The sequence below is a fragment of the Prunus avium genome, chromosome 4 (genome assembly GCF_965620075.1).
Source record: "Prunus avium chromosome 4, drPruAviu1.hap1.1, whole genome shotgun sequence".
Lineage (NCBI taxonomy): Eukaryota > Viridiplantae > Streptophyta > Magnoliopsida > Rosales > Rosaceae > Prunus > Prunus avium.
In genome coordinates this window covers 25,310,939-25,331,261 of record NC_142287.1, presented here as the reverse complement: position 1 = coordinate 25,331,261, position 20,323 = coordinate 25,310,939, and the positions used below count along the sequence as shown (strand labels likewise).

The window sequence follows — 20,323 nt, the reverse complement described above, 5'->3', positions numbered from 1 at the left end:
ATTCAAACTTGGTTTGTAAAAAAACTAAACTCTGTAAAAATTAAACAAGGCAAAATTAAGCGCCAATAGTCAATATTCCGAACCTGAAAAACCCAAAACCCTGTCCTCAGAAAAATACTTGGGAGTTTGGCTCTCTCAATCTGCACCTGCGCTGCCATGGCCGAACCTTACTCACCAGAAGCAGAACACGACAGTCCAATCAAACCAAGCAAACAAAACAACCGCAAAAGAAAGCTTACCGATGACGAAGAAGCTCATACCGCAATACCTCCACACATTCTAAAGCTTCTCAAACGAATCGTTTTGTCTTTGAGCAAGCCCTCCTACCTCCTCGGCGTCGGCTCCACGAGGCCGAGAGCCGAGCATCGAACCAGGCTCAACAAGCTCTTGCGCAAGCTCGTAAAACAGCACAACTGGGTCGAAGCCAGCGGGGTCCTGAGCGTGTTGTTGAAAAGTGGGCGCAAGGACAGGTCGCCAGTGAACAACAGGTTCAAGTATTGGGTAATGAGTTTAAGCCTTCTGGGTCTCAATTGGAATTGAAATTGAACAATTTGATTGTTTTGAGGATAACCCTTTAACAATGTGATCTTTATTGTTGGTTTTCGCTAATGGGTTTTAGGTTTTGATGGAGATGCTTGAGCATTTGGGAAGTGAATATTCCAAGGAATACAGGATTAAGGATGTTTATAAAGTTTGGGAGAGCAGGAATGGGATTGGGTCAGTTAAGTCCTTTGAGGTATGGTTTATTTTCACTATGCTCTACCTGTCTTATACACTTAATTTCTGTATATGTTTATATGATTATCCATATCCTATTTTGCTTTTGAGCAGTACACATTTGCGGTTCAAGTGGAGCGCATTTTGTTGTGGCTTACACAAGGGAATCTTCGTGATGCCCATCAGGATGCCCTGGGGTATGTATGATGCTTATATTTGCTCTACTTGGTAGCTTTCTGGATGTGGTAGCAACTGATTTGCTATTTAATGCCTTGTCCTATTGGCTGCTGTTTTGCTTGTCCATGACATATACACGAAGTGTAACATCTTTGGAGAAATCTAGTTTGTTGCTAGTGTGTTTTTATTCTCTTGGGGTTATCTTATCTGGGATATCATCCATCCATTTGACTTATGCTGCTCCTCTTTCCTTTGGCTAATGTGTCTGTGGGTGTCCAAATTTTAGAAATTTATCTATTGAGTTCTTTCCTTTTTGAAAGAATTCCTGATCAGCTAACCGTGGCTACTTTGGTAATGCCCACTAATAATAAATCACGTCTCTAGTTTTTCTTTTCTTTTTTTTGAATCATAAATGTAGAAACTGTTGGATAAATAGGGAGCACTGGCTGTGTACATGTATAATTTGTTTCATGTCCCCACTATGTCATGTTCTATTTCTAGAATTTTTCTGTCTCGGTGTCCATGTTCTGTCTCTTTGCATTTCACGTGTCTGTATTTCAGATAGTTTGCATGTCCTTGATATTTTCTATAGGGTAGAATTTCTCTGCCATTTTTGTTTGCCTGAGGTGAGGATAGACCTTAACTAATGAAGGACAGAATTCACTTGTTGGTTAGTGGAAATGTGTTGCAATCTTCTGTTTTAATGTCAAAATTACCTTTTCCTTTTTAGCCATCTCATTTAGACTGCAAATATGGCATCTTTAAGGAGATATCATTTGCAAGACATCATCTAAATCATTTATGCTTGCCTTTTTTCCCAGTCTCATGCAATTAAAAGGGTTTGGAAAGGACCCACTGTTAATGATGATTGTGGGATTGACATTCCAGCAACTGTGGTATTCCACTATCCCAAAAGAGATGCAGTGGAAGGAGTCTGACCAGTTTTACAGCGCTAGGCAATCAGATGAACTACTTCCATACTCAGAGGGGCATTATGCAGTTGACACTCACAAGGCTGGTACTGCCTTTCAATGTGGTTCAGACACATCTATCATGAAGGATAAAGTATTATCTAATGATGCTGACAGTGGCTTACATAGAGAACTCTCTGTGACGGTTGATGAGATGGAGATAGAAAACTCTCAACCGAACTTTGAGACCCAAAATTTCTATGCAGACTCTGGTGAAAATACAGAAAATGAAGCTTCTTTATGTAATGATGGTGGCCAAATGCAGTATGCTCCCATTTTCTCAGCCCTTGGTGAGTCCTGAATTTCCTGCATATTGTCATTGAAGTAATATTCTTTTATATGTTAGGCTTTTAATTATTGTATTTCTTTCTTTGTGTAAGGAAGGACACCCTTTGTTCCCTAGCGCATCCATGTGCAGGATGATGAGTTTTTTAAAACAGCACTAGCCATATTGGGGGGAACCAATAACTGTTATAATGTCATTTCAGATAATTTAAGTTTTACTTTTGCATGGTCCAATAAATTGTATTCAATCTGTAGTGTGCTAGTCTTGACTACAACTAACGGATAGGATACCGGTTGTAATAACTTCTCTTTGAGAATCTGGAATTTCAACAGAAAGATAACCAGAATGCATTGAGGGGCAACCAACCTAAGTCTAATGTGTGTGTATGCCAGTGTTTGTAGTCTCTCTGTATTTTCCTAGGTTTTTATTAGCTTCCTAAGTCCTTCGTTATTATTTTATGGACATATATAATCATACTGGATTTATCATCCATTTTTTCAGAGGGCTTGGAGTCACTGTTACTGCCCATACGATTGCCAGACTCTACAGATAATCATAAGGACTTCATGTATTTGTTTAGTGACTATTATAACATTGCAGTGAAGTACTTACGGCTTGCTCTTCACTCCACACCTCCGGTATTGGTGGCCTTGCATCCTTTGATACAGGTGAACATTTGTTTTAGTGAAGAAAGAACATTATCTTACTCTTAGTATGATATTGTATAAATGTAGTTGCCAACTTTATGGTTACCCTGTTAGAATTTATCTAGGAAGGAGGCTTCTCTTAGAAAATATATAAAAAACAAGAGGAATTAAAAGAGCATTGACCACTACACCACCTGACATAGTTATAGCTTATGGTACCCCACCAGAACTCAAGTACTCTCTTCTTAGGCTTTTTCTTTTTGTGGCAGCTGTTGCTGATTGGAGGTCAAGTTAAAGAGGCCCTAAATGAGCTTGACTACTGTTGTAACTCAAACACAACTCTGCATATTCGGTACTGATTCCTTTGCCAGTTTTGTTCTTATGTCTGAATTAGTGAGAGTGAATTCAATAGAGAAGTTAGAAAACACAATACGTGAATGAAAATTAATGATAGTCTGCTTAGGAAAGAGAATGTTACTAGATCGATCCAAGAAAGTATGGGGTAAAAGGTAAATGATAGTTTCTTCATGCTTTTAATGGAATGAAATTTTATAGGATGATCATTCCTGCTTTGTTTTTTTTTTTGGGGGGGTGGTGGTGTGTGGGGTGATATGTGCATCCTATTCCAAGGTTCATTCCAATAAACCGAATACTTGCTTAACTTTTGTAGTTCTGCTTGTGAGATAGAAACTTTTGCTACTCTAGTTAATTAATGCTTACCTATCAAGCGGTAATAAAGCTGTAATGCATATGTGTTGGACAGATTAAGGGCTAGTCTTCTGGAGCAATTTGATCGTTACAACAGCGCTCTGCTTTCTACTTGTTTTGAGGATATCTTAAAGAATGATCCGACCTGTTGTGATTCATTGGCAAAGCTTGTTTGCCTGCATCAAAGTGGTACATGATTTTTCTCAATTTGATCCTATACATAATCTATGAGAGTAAATCCATCATTCTTGCAAACAGACAGATAGTTAACACTACATACTGAGAATTTCGTCTTCACGTGGTTACCATAGATATTTCTCGTTCATGTGATTACTAAAGATATGAGGAGTGATCTTATAAATTCTTTGGCTCTCTTTAATCTCAGTTAATGGAGCATTGACCAATTTCTATCTTCTAAACCTTCTGAAAGAGCCTGTTTAGCAATGCCTTGTTTACGTTTACAAACCCCTAGTCTCTGTTAAGAAATGTCATGACCCTATAGCCTTTGATTTTCTGCTTTCTACCTGTGAAATGTTTTTTTATTATTTTTTTGTAGAAAATATATAAGTTTTTATTGTGGTTTCAATTGTTAAAATCCCTTTGAGGACCAAATTCTAGGAAATGAAACCAAGTTTTCTATTATGATGTGTATGACCAGAATTCCCAGTGTACCAACTTCTCCATTATTGATATAATAAATGTTTCCTTGGTTGTCATATTAAGTTTTGGTTTCTAATCATTCTGATGCGGAACTTATGAGGATTTTTTTCTTTCCAAGTTTTCATGGTTGTAAAATCTCAGACGGAATTGCAAAATTGGTATTTTGGTCACGGGCGGTAAACTTGGTTCTATTTCCTAAAATCCTGGGAATCCTTTGTCTCTCCATCTCTTTGGTTTTTGGGCTATATGATTTTAATAACTTGGGCATTACACATCCCCTTCCTTTGACTGTAGTCCTTTTGTTTTGTTTTTATTTTTATTTTTAAAGATACTGTTCTCTAACTTCGTGATTCATTTCATTTTGAAACTTGCACAAACTATAATTTCTGAGGAGAAACTATTAATGAAAATATTAGATTTTCAGAAATAAAATAGATGTGAAAGCAGTTATAGTTTGGAAATCCTTTTAGCTAACAAGAATTTAAACTGCAAGTTTTAATTTTTCAAGCTATAAATTCTTTCTTGTTGCTCTCTTCTGATATTTTGCAGAAGAATATAGTTCTGAGTCCCTACTGGAAATGATAGCTTTGCATTTAGATGCCACCTATGCAGACTACAACACATGGAGAGAGTTTGCTTTATGTTTCCAAAAGCTTTCTCAGTATGAAGAGGACCGAATGTCTGTGTGTCTGAATGGAAATGAAAAAGGACATAAAGACCGCTACTCCGTTTGTTTCAACAAGACCCCCAAAATGTTTATAGAGGGGAAATCTGGGGAGAGTTGGAGACTTCGCTGCAGATGGTGGTGCACACGTCATTTCAGCCATAACATACTGGCCTCAGAGATTGCAGCAGGTATCTATTTTTAATTCAATCGAGAAGTTGTCCCAGTTTCTCTACTTGTGCCATGATTTCATTTCTAAACTTGTTTGAGTTAGTAGTTTTTTTCCCCTAAATAGAAGGGTGATTTTGAAGGTTGTGGATTGAAACCTAAAACCTTACCCTCCCCCCTTACTCTTCACTGGGGTGGTGGCTAAAGGGGATTGGATCTTGTTAATGTGCCATTTAAGGATTTAGTGTTAAATTAGAGTATACATAAGCAAAATCTGGACTTGGTTAATGTATAATTCAGACCCTGATGGACTCGTGCTTGCCTTTATCTCTAGGAGCTGCATCCATCTAAATAGTCTTCTAGTTTTATTGAGTGTGTACAATTATCTCATCTAGAAGAATACAACCTTTAGCAAGAATTCTTTTTTTATTATTATGTTAACTTCTTTGTGCAAAGGATTCTAATTATTAAAATTCCATTGAGAATACGTAGAGGATGAATATCTTCAGATTTGAATGGCAGAGTTTTTATTTATATTTTTCTATTGCATTGGTTTAGCCAGAGTAGCTGAAAATATAAATCTTCTTTTTACACTTTTTTTCAAACAGGTGATTTGCAGCTCTTAGCTTACAAAGCAGCATGTGCGGTGCATATGTATGGGCCAGAGTGTGATTACTTTGTGGATGCTTATGCCTGCTTAGGGAAAGAAAATGAGAGGGACTTGCTCATGTTTTTGCAGACGCACGTTCAAAATTCGGTTCGAATCTATTCAAACTTTAAACAAAGAACTAGATGAGTTTGTCCAAACAAATTTTGATCATATTGTTAACCATTTTTTCTTTGTTTCCCTGCATTTCAAGCAATCAAAATTGGGTTCCGAAACATAATGTGCAAATATCTTCTGTAGGACTAGGACGATATATTTTTTTCCCTGCTTTATATTCTTGAAAACATTTTGTGCATACAAATAGTAAATCTAGAGGGGTGGTTGAGATGAGACAACTCCTATGAATATAGAGGGTACGTTGTTTCTCGGTGATGATAGGGAATGTACAATTCGTAATCCAATACTTGAAAAATCATATGAATCAGATTGGATAGGAGCTAGTGAATCTCATACTCATTCATTCTCTCCAATGAGGTGATGATAGTTGTGGGTAACAAGGCAGACTTGGGTCACAAGCTAGAAAGCACTTGAGTTTGGAGATGATGGTCCTGCAGCCTCCTGACCTAATGTACCAAACATCAATATCTGGTGCAGTGTTAATGTGCCATACATGCATGGATGCACTTTTTTTATTGTTTGTTATTTCATTTTTGCTTGGAAAATTAATTAAAGTGGTGGTTTTGAAACGACTTTGAATTCCTAAAACTCATCCTACACTATTCCTTTTTAATTTTTTTAAATAGAAGCGATAGTTTAAATTATTTTAAATTAATTTAATCTAATGAGAGGGGGATTTGAACTTGGGTGCAAGAGGCAGAGGAAGGGACACAGGCTCACTGCCCTCACCAACTGGCCATACTACACTATTCTTAAAGGAGGGGCTCATGGCGACTAGACGTTCTTAATGTGACATTAAAATGAACATTAACTGTGGTGATGGACTTGTGGTTGGTTTTATTTCATCTCATCAACAAGCTCCATCAATCCATCTAAATCTAATTCAAGTTATGAAGGCATTGGTCATCTTGGTTTACCTACATTTCAAGCAATCAAAACTGAGTTGATGCTGAAAATGCATGTGCAATATTACATCTCCTGTTGGACCGGGATGAGATTTCTTTTTGTGCTTTATATTCATGGGAAAATGTGTGCATATGGAATCTCCTAGTTTTACCAGAAAAGCTTTATAAATTACAATTTGCGTGCAATATTTCTCACTTTGTTCTTCCTCACAATCAGTAGACATCGTCCAAATGGAGCTAAGTCTATGATGCTAAGTTGACAGTTAGACTCCTTATTATATAGGAAAGACTTGTTGCATAGGCTCCAAATGGCTTCCTCTACAGTATCTATACAAATGGAGAGAGAGAGAGAGAGAGAGAGAGAGAGAGAGAGAGAGAGAGAGAGAGATTATTTTAAGGATGTATTTAGCAGTGTTTTTTACAATGTTAAAAGTATTTCTAGATAACCAAAAACCTTTTACAGTGCTCGATTGAAATAAACCAAATTGTCCTTCAGACCCTCCACTAATAAAAGTTCTTCAAAACTCCCCTTCATAGTAAAAAAAACACAAGCGCTATTTTGAAGAAGAAAAAAAACTCTGACTCAACCCTTATTGCACTATGTATTAAAATAGATAACAGAAAAAATGTTTCCCACTAGCTCTCACATACTATAAGCTTAATTATATATGTCGTTAGATTGTGAATTTTTGTTGTATTTTAATCAGTTTACGAATGTGAATCACACATTTGGGTAACACGTAACCTAATTAGTTGTCCAAATATACACTTTGAACACAATTAACCTAGACTGTATGACAAAAGAACATCTCTGCTCCTCCTAATTAACGTAACATAATCGAGTGAGATTATTATTATTATTTTTTCACAAGAATATTGACAAATACATATATAAATAAATAAATAACTTTGACTGTGCAGGCCCGGCAGTAAAAAAAATAATTGACTGGGCCTAAAAAATCTGAGAGCCCACATAGCACAATCTGATAATTCTCTCGCACAATATCATCTGATATCTCATTATCGTCGCCACCCACAGAAGAAGCTCATAAAGTCGCTGTCTTTCCCTTTTTCACACGCTCCCACACAAATCCTCCTTCATTCCATGTCTCCGAGTCCGAGTCGCTCTTCCAATTGATATAAATCGGCGACCCATTTCGGATCCGACCCGGAAATCAGACCGAACCCGCGAGTCGAATTTGGAGCGGAGAGGGAGGAGGCATGGCCTACAGAGCAGATGACGACTACGACTACCTGTTCAAGGTGGTGCTCATAGGCGACTCTGGTGTTGGAAAATCCAACCTTTTGTCCAGGTTCACGCGCAACGAGTTCAGCCTCGAGTCTAAGTCTACCATCGGCGTCGAGTTCGCCACTCGGAGCATCCACGTTGATGAGAAGATCGTCAAGGCCCAGATTTGGGACACCGCCGGCCAAGAAAGGTATAAACTTGCACCCTTTTTCCCATTTCAATGATTTCAGTCAATTTTTCTGTTTATTGGGTTTCGTATAGGATTTGGGTAAATTGGTTTTGCCCGTTTGGGTGCTGAGAAAATGTGGGGAAACGGAAGGAAATGCTTTTAGTTCCTGGTCGTTTAATGAATCGAGATCTATTGATGGAATTGGGTTTTTTTATTGCTGGGGTGCTGAGGAAAATCTGATATTGATGTAAGAACACTGCTTTACTTATTGGCTTGAGTAATATAACTTGCCATATTAAGAAAATGCGCATTATGGGCTTATGGCAATACATTGGTTATTGGAAGCCAACCATCTGTTTGGCTTCATTTGCTTAGTAGTTGGAAGCAATTTCTCTTTCTGGAGGTATATATATTATAATCTCAAAGCATTCGGCTTGAACATATTACTCTTTAGTTCTGCTTGGTTCATAGCAGAAGGATCAACTGTTGAACCCTGTAAGTAGGTTATTGGGTGCGCCTAATTTGTCTTGTATGCGCACCAAGTGTGATCCAACAAGAGATTCTGTCGTCCCTCTATGTTCTGAACAGTTTTTTTATTTAAATAAATCGGTACTGAGTATCTTTCGGTTTCCTTCTATGAAGGAGATACGATCTTACTATGTGTTTCAGAACCTATTTGGTAGCAGACTAGCTGTGCCTGAGAGATAATTAGTTGCAGAGGAATAAAAATATCTTGTTTATTTCATGTTGGTCTTGGTTGTGATGATGATTGTTTGAATTTTGAAGTTTGAATAATTACTCATTTTTTTCCTGTCAAAGGTACCGTGCAATTACAAGTGCATACTACCGAGGAGCTGTTGGTGCTTTGCTTGTCTATGACGTCACCCGGCATGTTACATTTGAGAATGTTGAAAGATGGTTAAAGGAGCTACGGGATCATACAGACTCCAATATCGTGATAATGCTCGTGGGTAACAAGGCTGACCTGCGTCACCTGCGTGCTGTTTCTGTTGAGGATGCTAAGGCCTTTGCTGAGAGAGAAAACACCTTCTTTATGGAGACATCAGCACTCGAGTCTATGAACGTTGAAAATGCATTCACTGAGGTCCTAACACAAATATACCATGTAGTTAGCCGGAAAGCACTTGAGGTTGGGGATGATCCTGCAGCACTACCTAAGGGACAAACCATAAATGTCGGAAACAAGGATGATGTTTCGGCTGTTAAGAAAGCTGGTTGCTGTTCTGACTAATCACCAGGGCGACAGGTCAAAGCTCAAATATGTCGTCTTCTCATTTGCTGCCCCTAAAGTATCAGGATTTCTACCTGGCTGCTCATGGAATTTCTCATGAACTTTTTACTGTATGGTCATGTCTTCCAGTGCTTGAGTTTTTCTGGGGTTGGCTTATAGTTTTGGATTCAAAAGAATTCTCACAGCTTCCATCTTATGTCAATTTCTTGATTATTTACCCCTGCTCTTCTCACGTAAATTTTCTTTGTTTCTTTATCTTTTGTTGTACTTGGTTGCTCTAGTTTAGGAAGAATTTTCTGGATAATTTTGTTTTTGTATCTGAATTGATGATTAGTTAAATCTTAAATGTATGATGAATTAGCTTCCCTTTTATGGCTCGAATAAATTGTTGGTCGTGTATTTGGAAATACAAGATTTAATGAGATGATAGGTGTACCGGAGAAAATTTGAAGGGCATATTTACAAGAACGACAGATCTAAATGAATCCTCCCCTTATTAAATTTACTCCAGGGAAAAAAAAAAATCGTTTGCACCATTTCTATCCTCCCAAAACCAACGAATGAAAAAGAGAAGAAATTTTACATTTTTTTTATCCTCTCTCATATATCAAACTTGCATTACTCCCACGGAGCAAAAAGAAACATTACATCATGAAAAGAGGTTACTCTGAAAGTCACTTATTGGCTTTTTGTTTCTGTTTCTAACTACTGCAACAATGTAGATTCTCAAATTTACAGGTTATAAGCTCTATCTACTGCAACAAGCTACTGCAAGTCATTCCTGACAGTCTGATGGCGGGCTAAGATTGTCTAATTTACGAAAGAAACTTAATAGTCCCGGGTGCGCATCCCTTGTCTCCCTATAGCAGTCATCATGACCCCCCGCTGTCCCTAGGGGTGCTAATCAGTAGAGGGGTCATGATGAGTGATATAGAGAGTACACCCCAGTGTAAGCAAGTTATTCCTTCATGTTATAAACATGTAAATCCTGAGTCTGCAGTTAATAGGCACCTAAAACCATGTCAAAAGAATCAGAGAAGGCAAAACGATCCAAAATAATACGGACCTGAAAAAGAACCTACAAACTATATAGCAGGGCGAGTATAGCCAAAAAGCACCCACCTAACAGGAGTGTAAACTTTAATCAATTAATCATAATTCAGCGTTCCATCAATTTGAATTGATAAAGATGAACTATAAAAATAAATAATAATAAAAAAAGAATGGACACAAATGAACAAGAATGTGGCATAATTACCAAGAGTTATACAGCACATGAAGACTGAATTATAAAAAAAAAAATTGAAAAAAGTCTGTACAAGTTTGATAGATACATGACCAATGTTTTCGAAAAGCCAACAAATAATTGAGCTGGGATAGTGTTACTGTTGGTCAGTATATTTATATATATATGCTGAGTGCATATACAAAAATACATAACAAAAGAAAATTAGCATAACAAAGGAAGGAAGCCCTTTGTCATTCAACTGTCACCCCATTTCTATACATTCTTCTTCCCGGTGGTCGTCAATGCTTCAGATTTGCAGATGGGGCACACATTCTTCACAAGCAACCACTTCTTTAAACAATCCACATGATACTCATGTCCACAATGAAGAGTTCCTATCCTCTCACGTTTCTTATAATTATCCTGTAAAATCCCAAACGCAACAATGGTGACTACAGCAATATATTTAAATATTCAGTTGCACATGAATGTCAAGACGAAAAAATATTTTGTGATTTACTGAGAGTTTTATCGTACCTGACATATAATGCAAGAATCAGCTTCCTTATCGGAGCATCCAGCTTCTTCCAGATTAAAATTTGTAGAAGATGATAAATAAGTCCTTGTCTTTAGTTGTTTTTTAATTCTCTCCTCAGACAATCCAGTGCTTACATGGCCAATTTGCTCCCCCAGTGCAAGAAGCTCCTGCAATTGAAAGTGGAGATATCAGGTTGAAACTTTGCAGAGGCAGCATAAACATGGGAATAACGGAATAACAAAGAGGAATATAAAAATATTCAAGAATCTATCTAAGCACCTCTTCATCTTTTTCTTATCTACCTGATCGAGTTATCTATCCATATGAACAAGTAGGTAGGTAAGAACCAAACTTCGTTAATTTACCTCATATGACATGTCCTCTATGTCCAAGCGCATGTCTCTGTGCTGGTCAAGAAAGCTGCTATAGAAGTTTGGAACATCTACTATGACACCCTCCTACAAAAAAGCACCAAAACAGTTCAGCCAAAATATTCTTCCACTCCACATAATAGGCAAACGAGAGAGAGAGAGAGAGAGAGAGAGAAAGATTACATCAGCCTGAAGAACTCTCAAGTGGGGAAGGTTCTGGTGTCTTAGAGCTGTCTCAGGAGTAACTCCTTGCTGAGGCCTGTATATCCTGAAGCCATTTGGTGGAACAAGTCCTGGTTGCCGACGACCAATCTCCAAACCATTCTGAGAAGGATTCATTGTGCTGCGCGAGGAACTTGTGGGTAATCTATATGAAGCTGTCGTGGCTCCCTGGGGAGGAAAATTAAGATTGTGGCCTCTTAATCCTTGCATGGGTGGTGCTACTACATGCTGACTATGATGCCGGTGGTTGAGCGGAGGAGGATGCCGGAGAATGGTGGAACTTCTGTTGCTAGATGAATCATGATATCTTTGAATACCCAAGTTCGCACTGTCCATGGAACCTACAGTGAGAGAGAGAGAGAGAGAGAGAGAGAGAGAGAGAGAGAGAGAGAGATCCCAATCAAAAACACATTTGGGTTTCTTAATTAGGCTCCATAAGTTGTAACCGAAATATTTTCCATGGGAAATAGACATGACATTGAGAGCAAGTTCTCAAAAGGAAATATGTGCATGAGCTTCATTCAAAGCAGGCCTACATTACTTTAAGAGATGGCAACTGCTTCTAGAGATCAGCCTTTATTCAACCTTTCTAACATGAATGAACTAAATTGATGCAAATAGGAATCCAATTACAGGGGAAGAAAATACAAAGCAAGTACTGACCATGCATAAAAGGAATATTAGGAGCTTGATTCCAGGCTGAAGCACCTCCATCTCCATTGTTGATAGTTAAATGTTGGTCCAACCAAAGAGTTCCAGCTGGCTGAAAGCGCTGACCCACATAATTTCCTTGATTCAGATGGTTATGGTCATGTGTCATAGAAGAATCAAGCCCAGTTGTAGATGACCTATTCCTCATACTACTCTGAGGTCCTGCTTCCATAATTGGTAGATTGCCAGTTCCCACATACTGAGGCATGGCAAAGGTTACTGCATCCATTACAGCAACCCCATCAGGATTCCTTATATTCAAAGGAGGCACTGAAGAACTAGAGGTTGCAGAGGCATTAAAATATTGGAAATTCCCTGGTAGGCCTTCAGGATTTTTCCTCTTGCATGGACCTCGGACATCATCCATGATGCGACTATTCCTGCCATACTCATCTGCAGAAACTCCAATGGTTCCATAATGGCTAGAAGATGGCAGTGGATCAGAAGCCCCATGATTTAGAGGAACAGGTAACACCCCAGAACTCGATGAGGGGGTCATGTAAGAATAATAATAGTTGGAAGGAGTTGTGACGCCCAAATCAAGATTATGATGATGCTGAACACCACTGTACTGGGCCATCCCGTAGAACGCAGCATTATCATAGCGCTCAGGTAAATGTTGGGCATCAAAACTGGTCCCGGAAGCTGTTATCATTGTGTGAACATTAGGTTGATGGATATTGGTTGCGCCCCCGAAATGGATGGAGGGTGGGGGACAGAGATAACCTTCCCCTTGTTGATTCATTTCCAAATCAATCATCTGACTAGGGCATAGCATGTTTCTTTGCCCCATTGGTGTCACAAGTGATACCTATTCTCCAACCAAGGTTTTTATAAAAATCAGTCACATGAGTAGTAAGGAGATTATAGACCAAAGTCAACAACTAACATTTAAAGAGAGAGAGAGAGAGAGAGAGAGAGAGAGAGAGAGAGAGAGAGAGAGAGAGAGACATAATATATTCGGATAAAAAAAAGGGTTATAAAGTCTTCCAGATTAGGAAGTTCAAGTTGTGTTACTAAGCACAACCAATGTGACTGTTAGTCACAAATATAGCACAATAAAAAGGCACCTAACAGATTCCGTAGAATTTCATCAACTTCCCAATTAATTTTTCCAAAATCAAGGTCAATTACTGAGGATATGGGTGACTGAAATTTGATACTCAACAGGTAGAAAGCAGCATAGAAAGTCAACAAAAGACTATTTCATGCAACTGTAATGACACGATCACATTGACCACAAAATCCTTCAGGGATGGAAAGAAGCATAAAGGAAACCCTTGCACAGCAAACACTATCTTGAAAAAGAAAACGGATCCATCCATCCACCCCCTCAAGATGAATGTAAACAGTTTAGGTTGCCTTGGACACAAAACTGGAAAATCCAATTGTCCAGTATCTTTCAAAGGTAATGAGAATCAGGAATCACCAGTTAAACATGATGAAAATAATTTCTGCTTCTCTCGGTTTACAACTCTCTACCATAAGTAACCTTTAAAGGTACCAACTACACCCCATATTAAAAGTAGAATGAATGACAGGTTCATTGATTAAAAACTCTTACTACAAAAATATGTAGTTACAGATGTTACAGTGATAAATAAATATAGAAGCACCACTTGAAAGAACTTCCTTCCAAGGGTCGAGGAACTTTAGGAGAAAAAACTCACCCTTCCAAATGTATACCAACGTATATTGCCTTCATACATCATCTCTCTTAAACCATACAAAGAAGTCCTGTCCATGACTTTGTCCAAACTAATCCTGCATGTACCTCCAATCTTTTGGCAGACTAAATCAAAACATTCCCCATTAAAGATTACCCCGTCTCGAAAGAACCCCATTCCACCAAAGCTCATTAAGGGCATGTTTAACACTGATTTTGGAAGGGCAAAAACCGCTTTCAGATAACCAAAAAAGCTTTTTAGCGTTGCCGGAAAAATTTAAAAGTGCGTCTAAATTACAAAAGCGACACTTTTTACAGTTTTTCTGGAGCAGCCCTCTTCAGAAAGCACTTGGATTTTTAATTAAAAAAATTTGTGTTTAAAAAAAAAAGCAGTTCTAGCATGAGCATAATGCTTCCAATAGAAGCATTCCTAAATGGGCCCTAAATGTAGCATCGATCTCATGGTCGCAAACTACACATTCTTTTTTATTACATGGAGATGTGAACCTAGGATCTCTATCCTCACCCCATCACAAACTATACACTCCAAAGCAATATCTGGAATCAGATACAGAAAAACGAATACCTGAGGAGAACTAATATTATGAGATTCTAAGGTCTATGGAAAGGGGGCAATTAAAACAATTATATAAAAAAAAGGTTGTATATTAATAAGCCTCATGAAGACAAAACAAAGAATACCATACAATCTAATATTAACATAGAAAAGAACACAACAATCAAAAGTAAACATATAAACGATAACTTCAACAAACTTGGTCCTGTATAAATTCACGTACTGTTAGAATTACAGAAACTACCCAGGATTTCTGCATACCATTTTAAAGTGGGCAATTTCTATATAATAGCATATTTAAATTTCATTTTTTTTTAATGGTTTCTTTGAATTTTTTAGGAAAACCAGATACCCAAGTCATTTTAACAAAAATAATTACAATAGCAAACAAATTATAAAAATTTAAAAATTAAAAGAAAATTGGTAAAAAATTATTTACCTAGTTGTCATAAACAAAGGGATTATAATCGAAGAACGAACCGGATTTCTTCAAACAGTGCCTGCAAAAGAAAAAAAAAATCCTAATTTAATTACAAGATTACACAAACAGAAATCGTCGAAATTGTAATCGGAAAGATAAAAAAACCTTAGAACTCCAATTGAACGCTAACGGCCACAAAAGCTTGAAAATTTAAAGAAAATAAAAGGTGATTGTGAAAAATATAGAGAAATTGGCATAAAAAAAACTCACCCAAACGAAAACCGATCAAAGCCAACGAGATCAAAAGGGTCTCTGAGGGAGAAAGAGAGAGAAAGACAGAATTGTGTTTCAATATAATTGAGAGAGAGAAAATTGAAATTCTATGTTCTTCTTTTATATACACAGAATAGAAAGGGAATATTTATTTTATTCACGGTTTTACGGCTCTGAGTTTCTAATTCTGACCGTTTGTAATTTAATTTCCGAAAAGAAAAAAAGTTTATTGTTTTTTATTATTATTATTTTTTTCAATTCCAGTTTTTCGTTGGTCACCCTTTTCCATATCCAGTTATCGAAGAGGAAAATATAGCTGATATGCTTAGGTGGTTCTGTTTTTATTAGCTAATTAGGTTTAAAATCTAATTAATTTTTATTTTGTAAAGAATTAATTCTTTTATTTTCAAACAAACACAAAATAAAATCTTGTTGGATTTATTTTGTACTTTTTTTAATTCGAAATTGAACTTGCCCAATAACGACCTTTTCCCTATATCTGTTTTCTTTTTCTTGTAGGCAGCACGCAAGTTACACACGCTTGACCTGTTTATTTTCCACCCTTTGTTTTTAAGTAAAGAAATTAAAGTGTAAAAAAAAAGACTAAAATCTCTCCATTATTTGACTTTCACTAAAATCTCTCCAGTATTAAACTACTTGTATTGATTTTGTGACTTCAATTAGATATATCTTGGAATTAAAGTAAACTTTGGATTATGTCTTTGTTTACACTTTCTTAAATAATCAAAATTTAATATAATACAATTCACCCATGTGTTTACCATTACTATCTCTTTGTATTTTGTTCTCTCTCTTCTTTTTTTTCGGTAATAACTGCCACACGTGTATAGGGGCGGATCTAGCCCTTTTTCGACTAGGCAGCCGCCCGGCCAATAAATTTAAGAAGAAAAAAAAAATGTACATACTTAACATATATGAAAGAAAATTGACTTCTAAGCTTCTTGTATAGTAAAATTTTAGATTTAAATAGTGTTGTTTTATATTGCATTGCATTTATTTGTGTCTTTTGTTTTTGTTAAGCTTTTATTTATATATAAAAATGCATTAGTAAGTAAGTTTCGTCTAGTCGGCTTTCAAATTCTGAATCTGCCACTCATCAAGACAATATAAACGTTTTCATTTACATTTACGATTAAAGTTCAACTCTTACTTTTTTTTCCCCTCTAATCAATTAAATATATATGTTGTGGATAGTTGACAGGTACCACCACCATGATGAGATTGAATTATGGTAATCATATCCACATGTCAACAAAAACAATTCACGTGGTAAAGACATTTTTAAAAAAACATCAAAGAATGATATTAGTTTTTTTATCAATGACATTGAATTAAGATGGACCTTTAGAGGGTGGCATTAGGTTAAGTCCATCTTAAACATAAATAAATAAATAAATTATCAATATTTTGGTGGCCAATAAAACCCACTTCCTAGAAACTCATTTACAGTACACTCTGGTTGACCTAAACATCTAAAAGCCAAACGTTTTTGTTGTGCTTCTTCTTTGTCATCCTTCACTAATAAAAGCCACCGTTCTGGTTTTTGGGTCGGAATACCTGTTTTTGACTTACCTCATAACAACTTATGTTATTGTCATGGTATGCAAACTGATAACAAAGAAAAAGAAAAGGGAAAAAAAGACGAAAAAGGTTCCTTCAATATGAAATTTGTTTGATCTTTGGATTAGCGGTATTTGCATCAACTTTGTTGAAGGAGGTTTTAGATTCGACTCACATGAATGACGAGGACGATATTTATCTGTAATGAGTTCGATTATAACAGTGTAATTTTATTATTTATTAGCTTGTTGTAAGTAATTTGTAAATATTCTAATAGTTTGTCAAGAAAAAAAATATTAAATTCATTTGAATTTAAAATATTTTTCTCGAATTTAGACTTTGAGTGTATTTGAATGAATTTTTATTTTATAAAAGCGATATTAGGGGAGGGGGCTTTTCCCACATAAACATTGTCAAGGTGTCATGGGGGTTCAAATCTGAGACCATTGGTGTGCAAGTCAATGCCCATTTTCACCTAGTTAAGCCTCGTTGGCTATTTTATTAAAATTTTAAAAATCCTATAAAAGTATTTTTGTATTCAATTATAACTTTTAGAAATTCCTGAAAAATTAGTAAAATTATATACCAAATAAAGTCGTAATAAGAAATTATTTTTTAGGACTGTATTGAAAGAAGAAAAAAAAGGACTAATTGGCATAAGAGTTAATGTCAACAATCCACATCACCCAAAAGTACTGCGAAGAGTATAAGAAAACATAAACTGAAAATTCAAAATGCCAAAAGTATATTCCTCACATTTAGAGTTGTAAATTACATTTCTTCCTATTATAGGGATAAAGTTTTGGCTTTTGTCAATGTGGTCCATTCTCTTCTCACCAAAAAAAAAATAGGATGGAGTTTGTGGTGGGCCAATTGAGTATTTAATCTTCTTTCTTTTCTTTCTGTATATTGCTGGAGAAAGAATGATACTTATTGGCACCTTTTTCCTTTCCATTTTAATCAACTGGTGATAAATGAACCACAAGAAAGGATAATCTTCATGCCATCTTTTTCCTTTTTTCTTTCCAATTATTATACTCAACTAAGTTATGCCTTCCTTTTTTTTTTGGTACAAAATATTTGACTACTCTAATGTATATGGAAGAAGATCGAACTCGTGTGCAAAGGGGCAGGTACTAGTGGCGGAATTATTAAGATGTAAGGAGGTGTAGCTGCATCTTCCCTCGTCGAAAAAGTCATTATAGGTGTTGCATATTGCACATGTACTCAACCTGGGAGGTGCACTCTAGGTGTTCAACAAAAAGCCTAAACGAAGTCAGTCTGCTGTTGCACTGCACTTGTTTTTTTTTTTTTTTTTTTTATCCTGGTCAAAATTGCACCTTCGCTAAAAAATTCATGGGTCCACCAATGGTGGATACACCATCTTAATCAATTGACCTAATGTTTATTTTTATTTTATTATTCTTCTTACTTCAAAACACTATAATTCCTCTGTTTTCTTTTCTTTTTTCTTTAGGATGCCGCGCAGCCCAAACCTTCCCATTTTTTTAACCAAAATTTAGGCATACTTAAATTGCATCCATTACTTATCAAAGAGTCTAGATACAAAAGCTGATGTTTAGCTGCCCTATTGTCGTTCATGAAAAAAATTCATATATACAATTAACTAAACCTAATTATTCAATTCTTACGTGCATGTTGGACCCCAACAAAATATAAATCTCTATGTGTTGATTTCTTTTGCCATTTGAGAGTTTTTAAAATAGTTGAGGCAAATAATATTTGGAAAAAAGAAAACAGGTCTCATCTACAATTGTTTAAAGTCAGGGGCTATGCATTGATAAATGACTCTTGGATCCAAAATTATGGTGGAGTGGAGTTGTCCTTTTGTTACCCAAAATCAAGTTGTAACTACGACGTCGACTGCGAGCTTATTTGATCTAATGATATTTCTCTTCTTGATGTTGGAAAATGTCCAAAGTTCGGTTCCTCCAATCCGATTAACAAAATGAAAAAAGAAAGCTACAAGATTGTTTTTGGTCAACAGCGTTCCCCTTAAGGTTTAGACTACTTGTTTAGTAAGTGTGAGAAGGGATAACTTCTCCACAACGTGTAGAGGGGTTGAATGTAATTCTCTCATGAGGCTGCTAATGATGTATTTAAGATTGCAGATCTCACTTTATAATTTAGTGAAAATGCCTGAAGTTGTCAAAACAAGAAGTTGATTACAGAAAACTTGAGCATGGACAAAAGCAAAGCACAAAGAACATTCCAAATTTGAGAAACATTCATGCATAAAGATAAAGAATTTAAAAGGTCTGTGGATCATGTAGCCGCCCAATTGATGTAAACAAACCAAATCAAGCATCAAAGGTATCTTCCTTCTTCTTTCTCCAGCTTGTAATTTGCTTAAACAGCGGTTTAAGACCAGATTCTTTCACTTTCTATAACCTCAAATGGACGATCAACAGATACGCTCCCAATCAAAAACCCACCGTCCACAACTTGCTACATTGCCATTTCAATCATATCTGAAACTTCATAGATTCTTTGTTCTTTTATTCGTTTAGAAATCGAAAGCTGTTGGACCAATGCTACTTATTGGCTCAAGTGGATTTTGGTTGAGATTGAGGTAGATATAGGCCCCGTTTGGTTCACGGAATGGATTTGAGGGGAAATCAATTCCCATGTCATTTCCCAAGTAATGGGAATGAAAGATTCCTTTCCCACGTTTGGTAATGTTGGGAAAGTAACCGGGAGATTTCACTTTTTTTCCTTTCCCATGTTTGTTTTGAGTAGGAATGGAAAACTAAATTTGTATAATTTTCCAATTATACCCATATTAAATCAAATAAAAAAAGAATGCATTTAATGATACATTGTAATTATAAATTGTTCATAGGGACAAAATAGTCATGAAAATTGTGCGTTGAATGTTGGCTCATTTTCCCAAACTTTCCCATGAAGAGGGAAAACAAAACCCAAGTTAAGAGGGGGGCTTCACTTTCCCCCATACTTTCTCATGTGCCAGGAATCCGTTTCCCATGCCCGGACTTCCCAAACATGGGAAAGCAATTGAATTCTCATTCCCAAGCCTCCTTTCCCATGAATCAAATGGCCCCTAAAAGAAAAAGAAAGGAAGAGGGTTTAGCTAAACATGGGAGAGAGATGGGTATCAAGACACCAACTTGTAGAGCTAAAAGAAGCATTGTATGTCATCGACTAGCCCTTGATCTAGTGGTATTTGTCTTCATTTGATTAGAGGAAGTTTCAAGTTCTCCGCACATAGATGGCGAGAACAATATATATTTATGATGGATCTGATACCCAGCTATGGGTAGGCCTATTATTGTGGTGTTGCCTTGATGGCATGTTGTAAAAACATATGGGTTAATCGTTTTATTAGTCCTTAAATTT

At 36.5% G+C, this 20,323-nt stretch overlaps 3 protein-coding genes across 4 annotated transcripts; 2 read left to right on the top strand and 1 right to left on the bottom strand.

The window, feature by feature from the left end:
- Positions 1 to 53: 53 nt before the first annotated feature.
- Positions 54 to 5,885, top strand: LOC110774453 (TAF RNA polymerase I subunit A). The gene is made up of 9 exons (XM_021978989.2): positions 54 to 501; positions 620 to 736; positions 832 to 914; positions 1,716 to 2,155; positions 2,653 to 2,819; positions 3,068 to 3,150; positions 3,562 to 3,695; positions 4,716 to 5,021; positions 5,607 to 5,885. The coding sequence occupies exons 1-9, from the start codon at positions 157 to 159 to the stop codon at positions 5,792 to 5,794; spliced, it is 1,863 nt and encodes a 620-aa protein (XP_021834681.1). The 5' UTR covers positions 54 to 156; the 3' UTR covers positions 5,795 to 5,885.
- A 1,819-nt stretch (positions 5,886 to 7,704) lies between these two features.
- Positions 7,705 to 9,742, top strand: RABA1G (RAB GTPase homolog A1G). The gene is made up of 2 exons (XM_021979002.2): positions 7,705 to 8,126; positions 8,925 to 9,742. The coding sequence occupies exons 1-2, from the start codon at positions 7,909 to 7,911 to the stop codon at positions 9,355 to 9,357; spliced, it is 651 nt and encodes a 216-aa protein (XP_021834694.1). The 5' UTR covers positions 7,705 to 7,908; the 3' UTR covers positions 9,358 to 9,742.
- Positions 9,743 to 10,547: 805 nt separating this feature from the next.
- LOC110774464 (RING/U-box superfamily protein) lies at positions 10,548 to 15,508 on the bottom strand. 2 transcript variants are annotated; one of them, XM_088251553.1, is made up of 8 exons: positions 15,362 to 15,508; positions 15,110 to 15,170; positions 14,098 to 14,303; positions 12,380 to 13,238; positions 11,678 to 12,057; positions 11,489 to 11,581; positions 11,123 to 11,290; positions 10,548 to 11,008 (listed from the first exon to the last, which is right to left on the bottom strand). In XM_088251553.1, the coding sequence occupies exons 3-8, from the start codon at positions 14,293 to 14,295 to the stop codon at positions 10,859 to 10,861; spliced, it is 1,848 nt and encodes a 615-aa protein (XP_088107679.1). In that variant the 5' UTR covers positions 14,296 to 14,303; positions 15,110 to 15,170; positions 15,362 to 15,508; the 3' UTR covers positions 10,548 to 10,858. The 2 variants fall into 2 exon arrangements, with proteins under 2 accessions (XP_088107679.1, XP_021834695.1); XM_021979003.2 differs by lacking the exon at positions 14,098 to 14,303.
- Between the last annotated feature and the right edge of the window lie 4,815 nt (positions 15,509 to 20,323).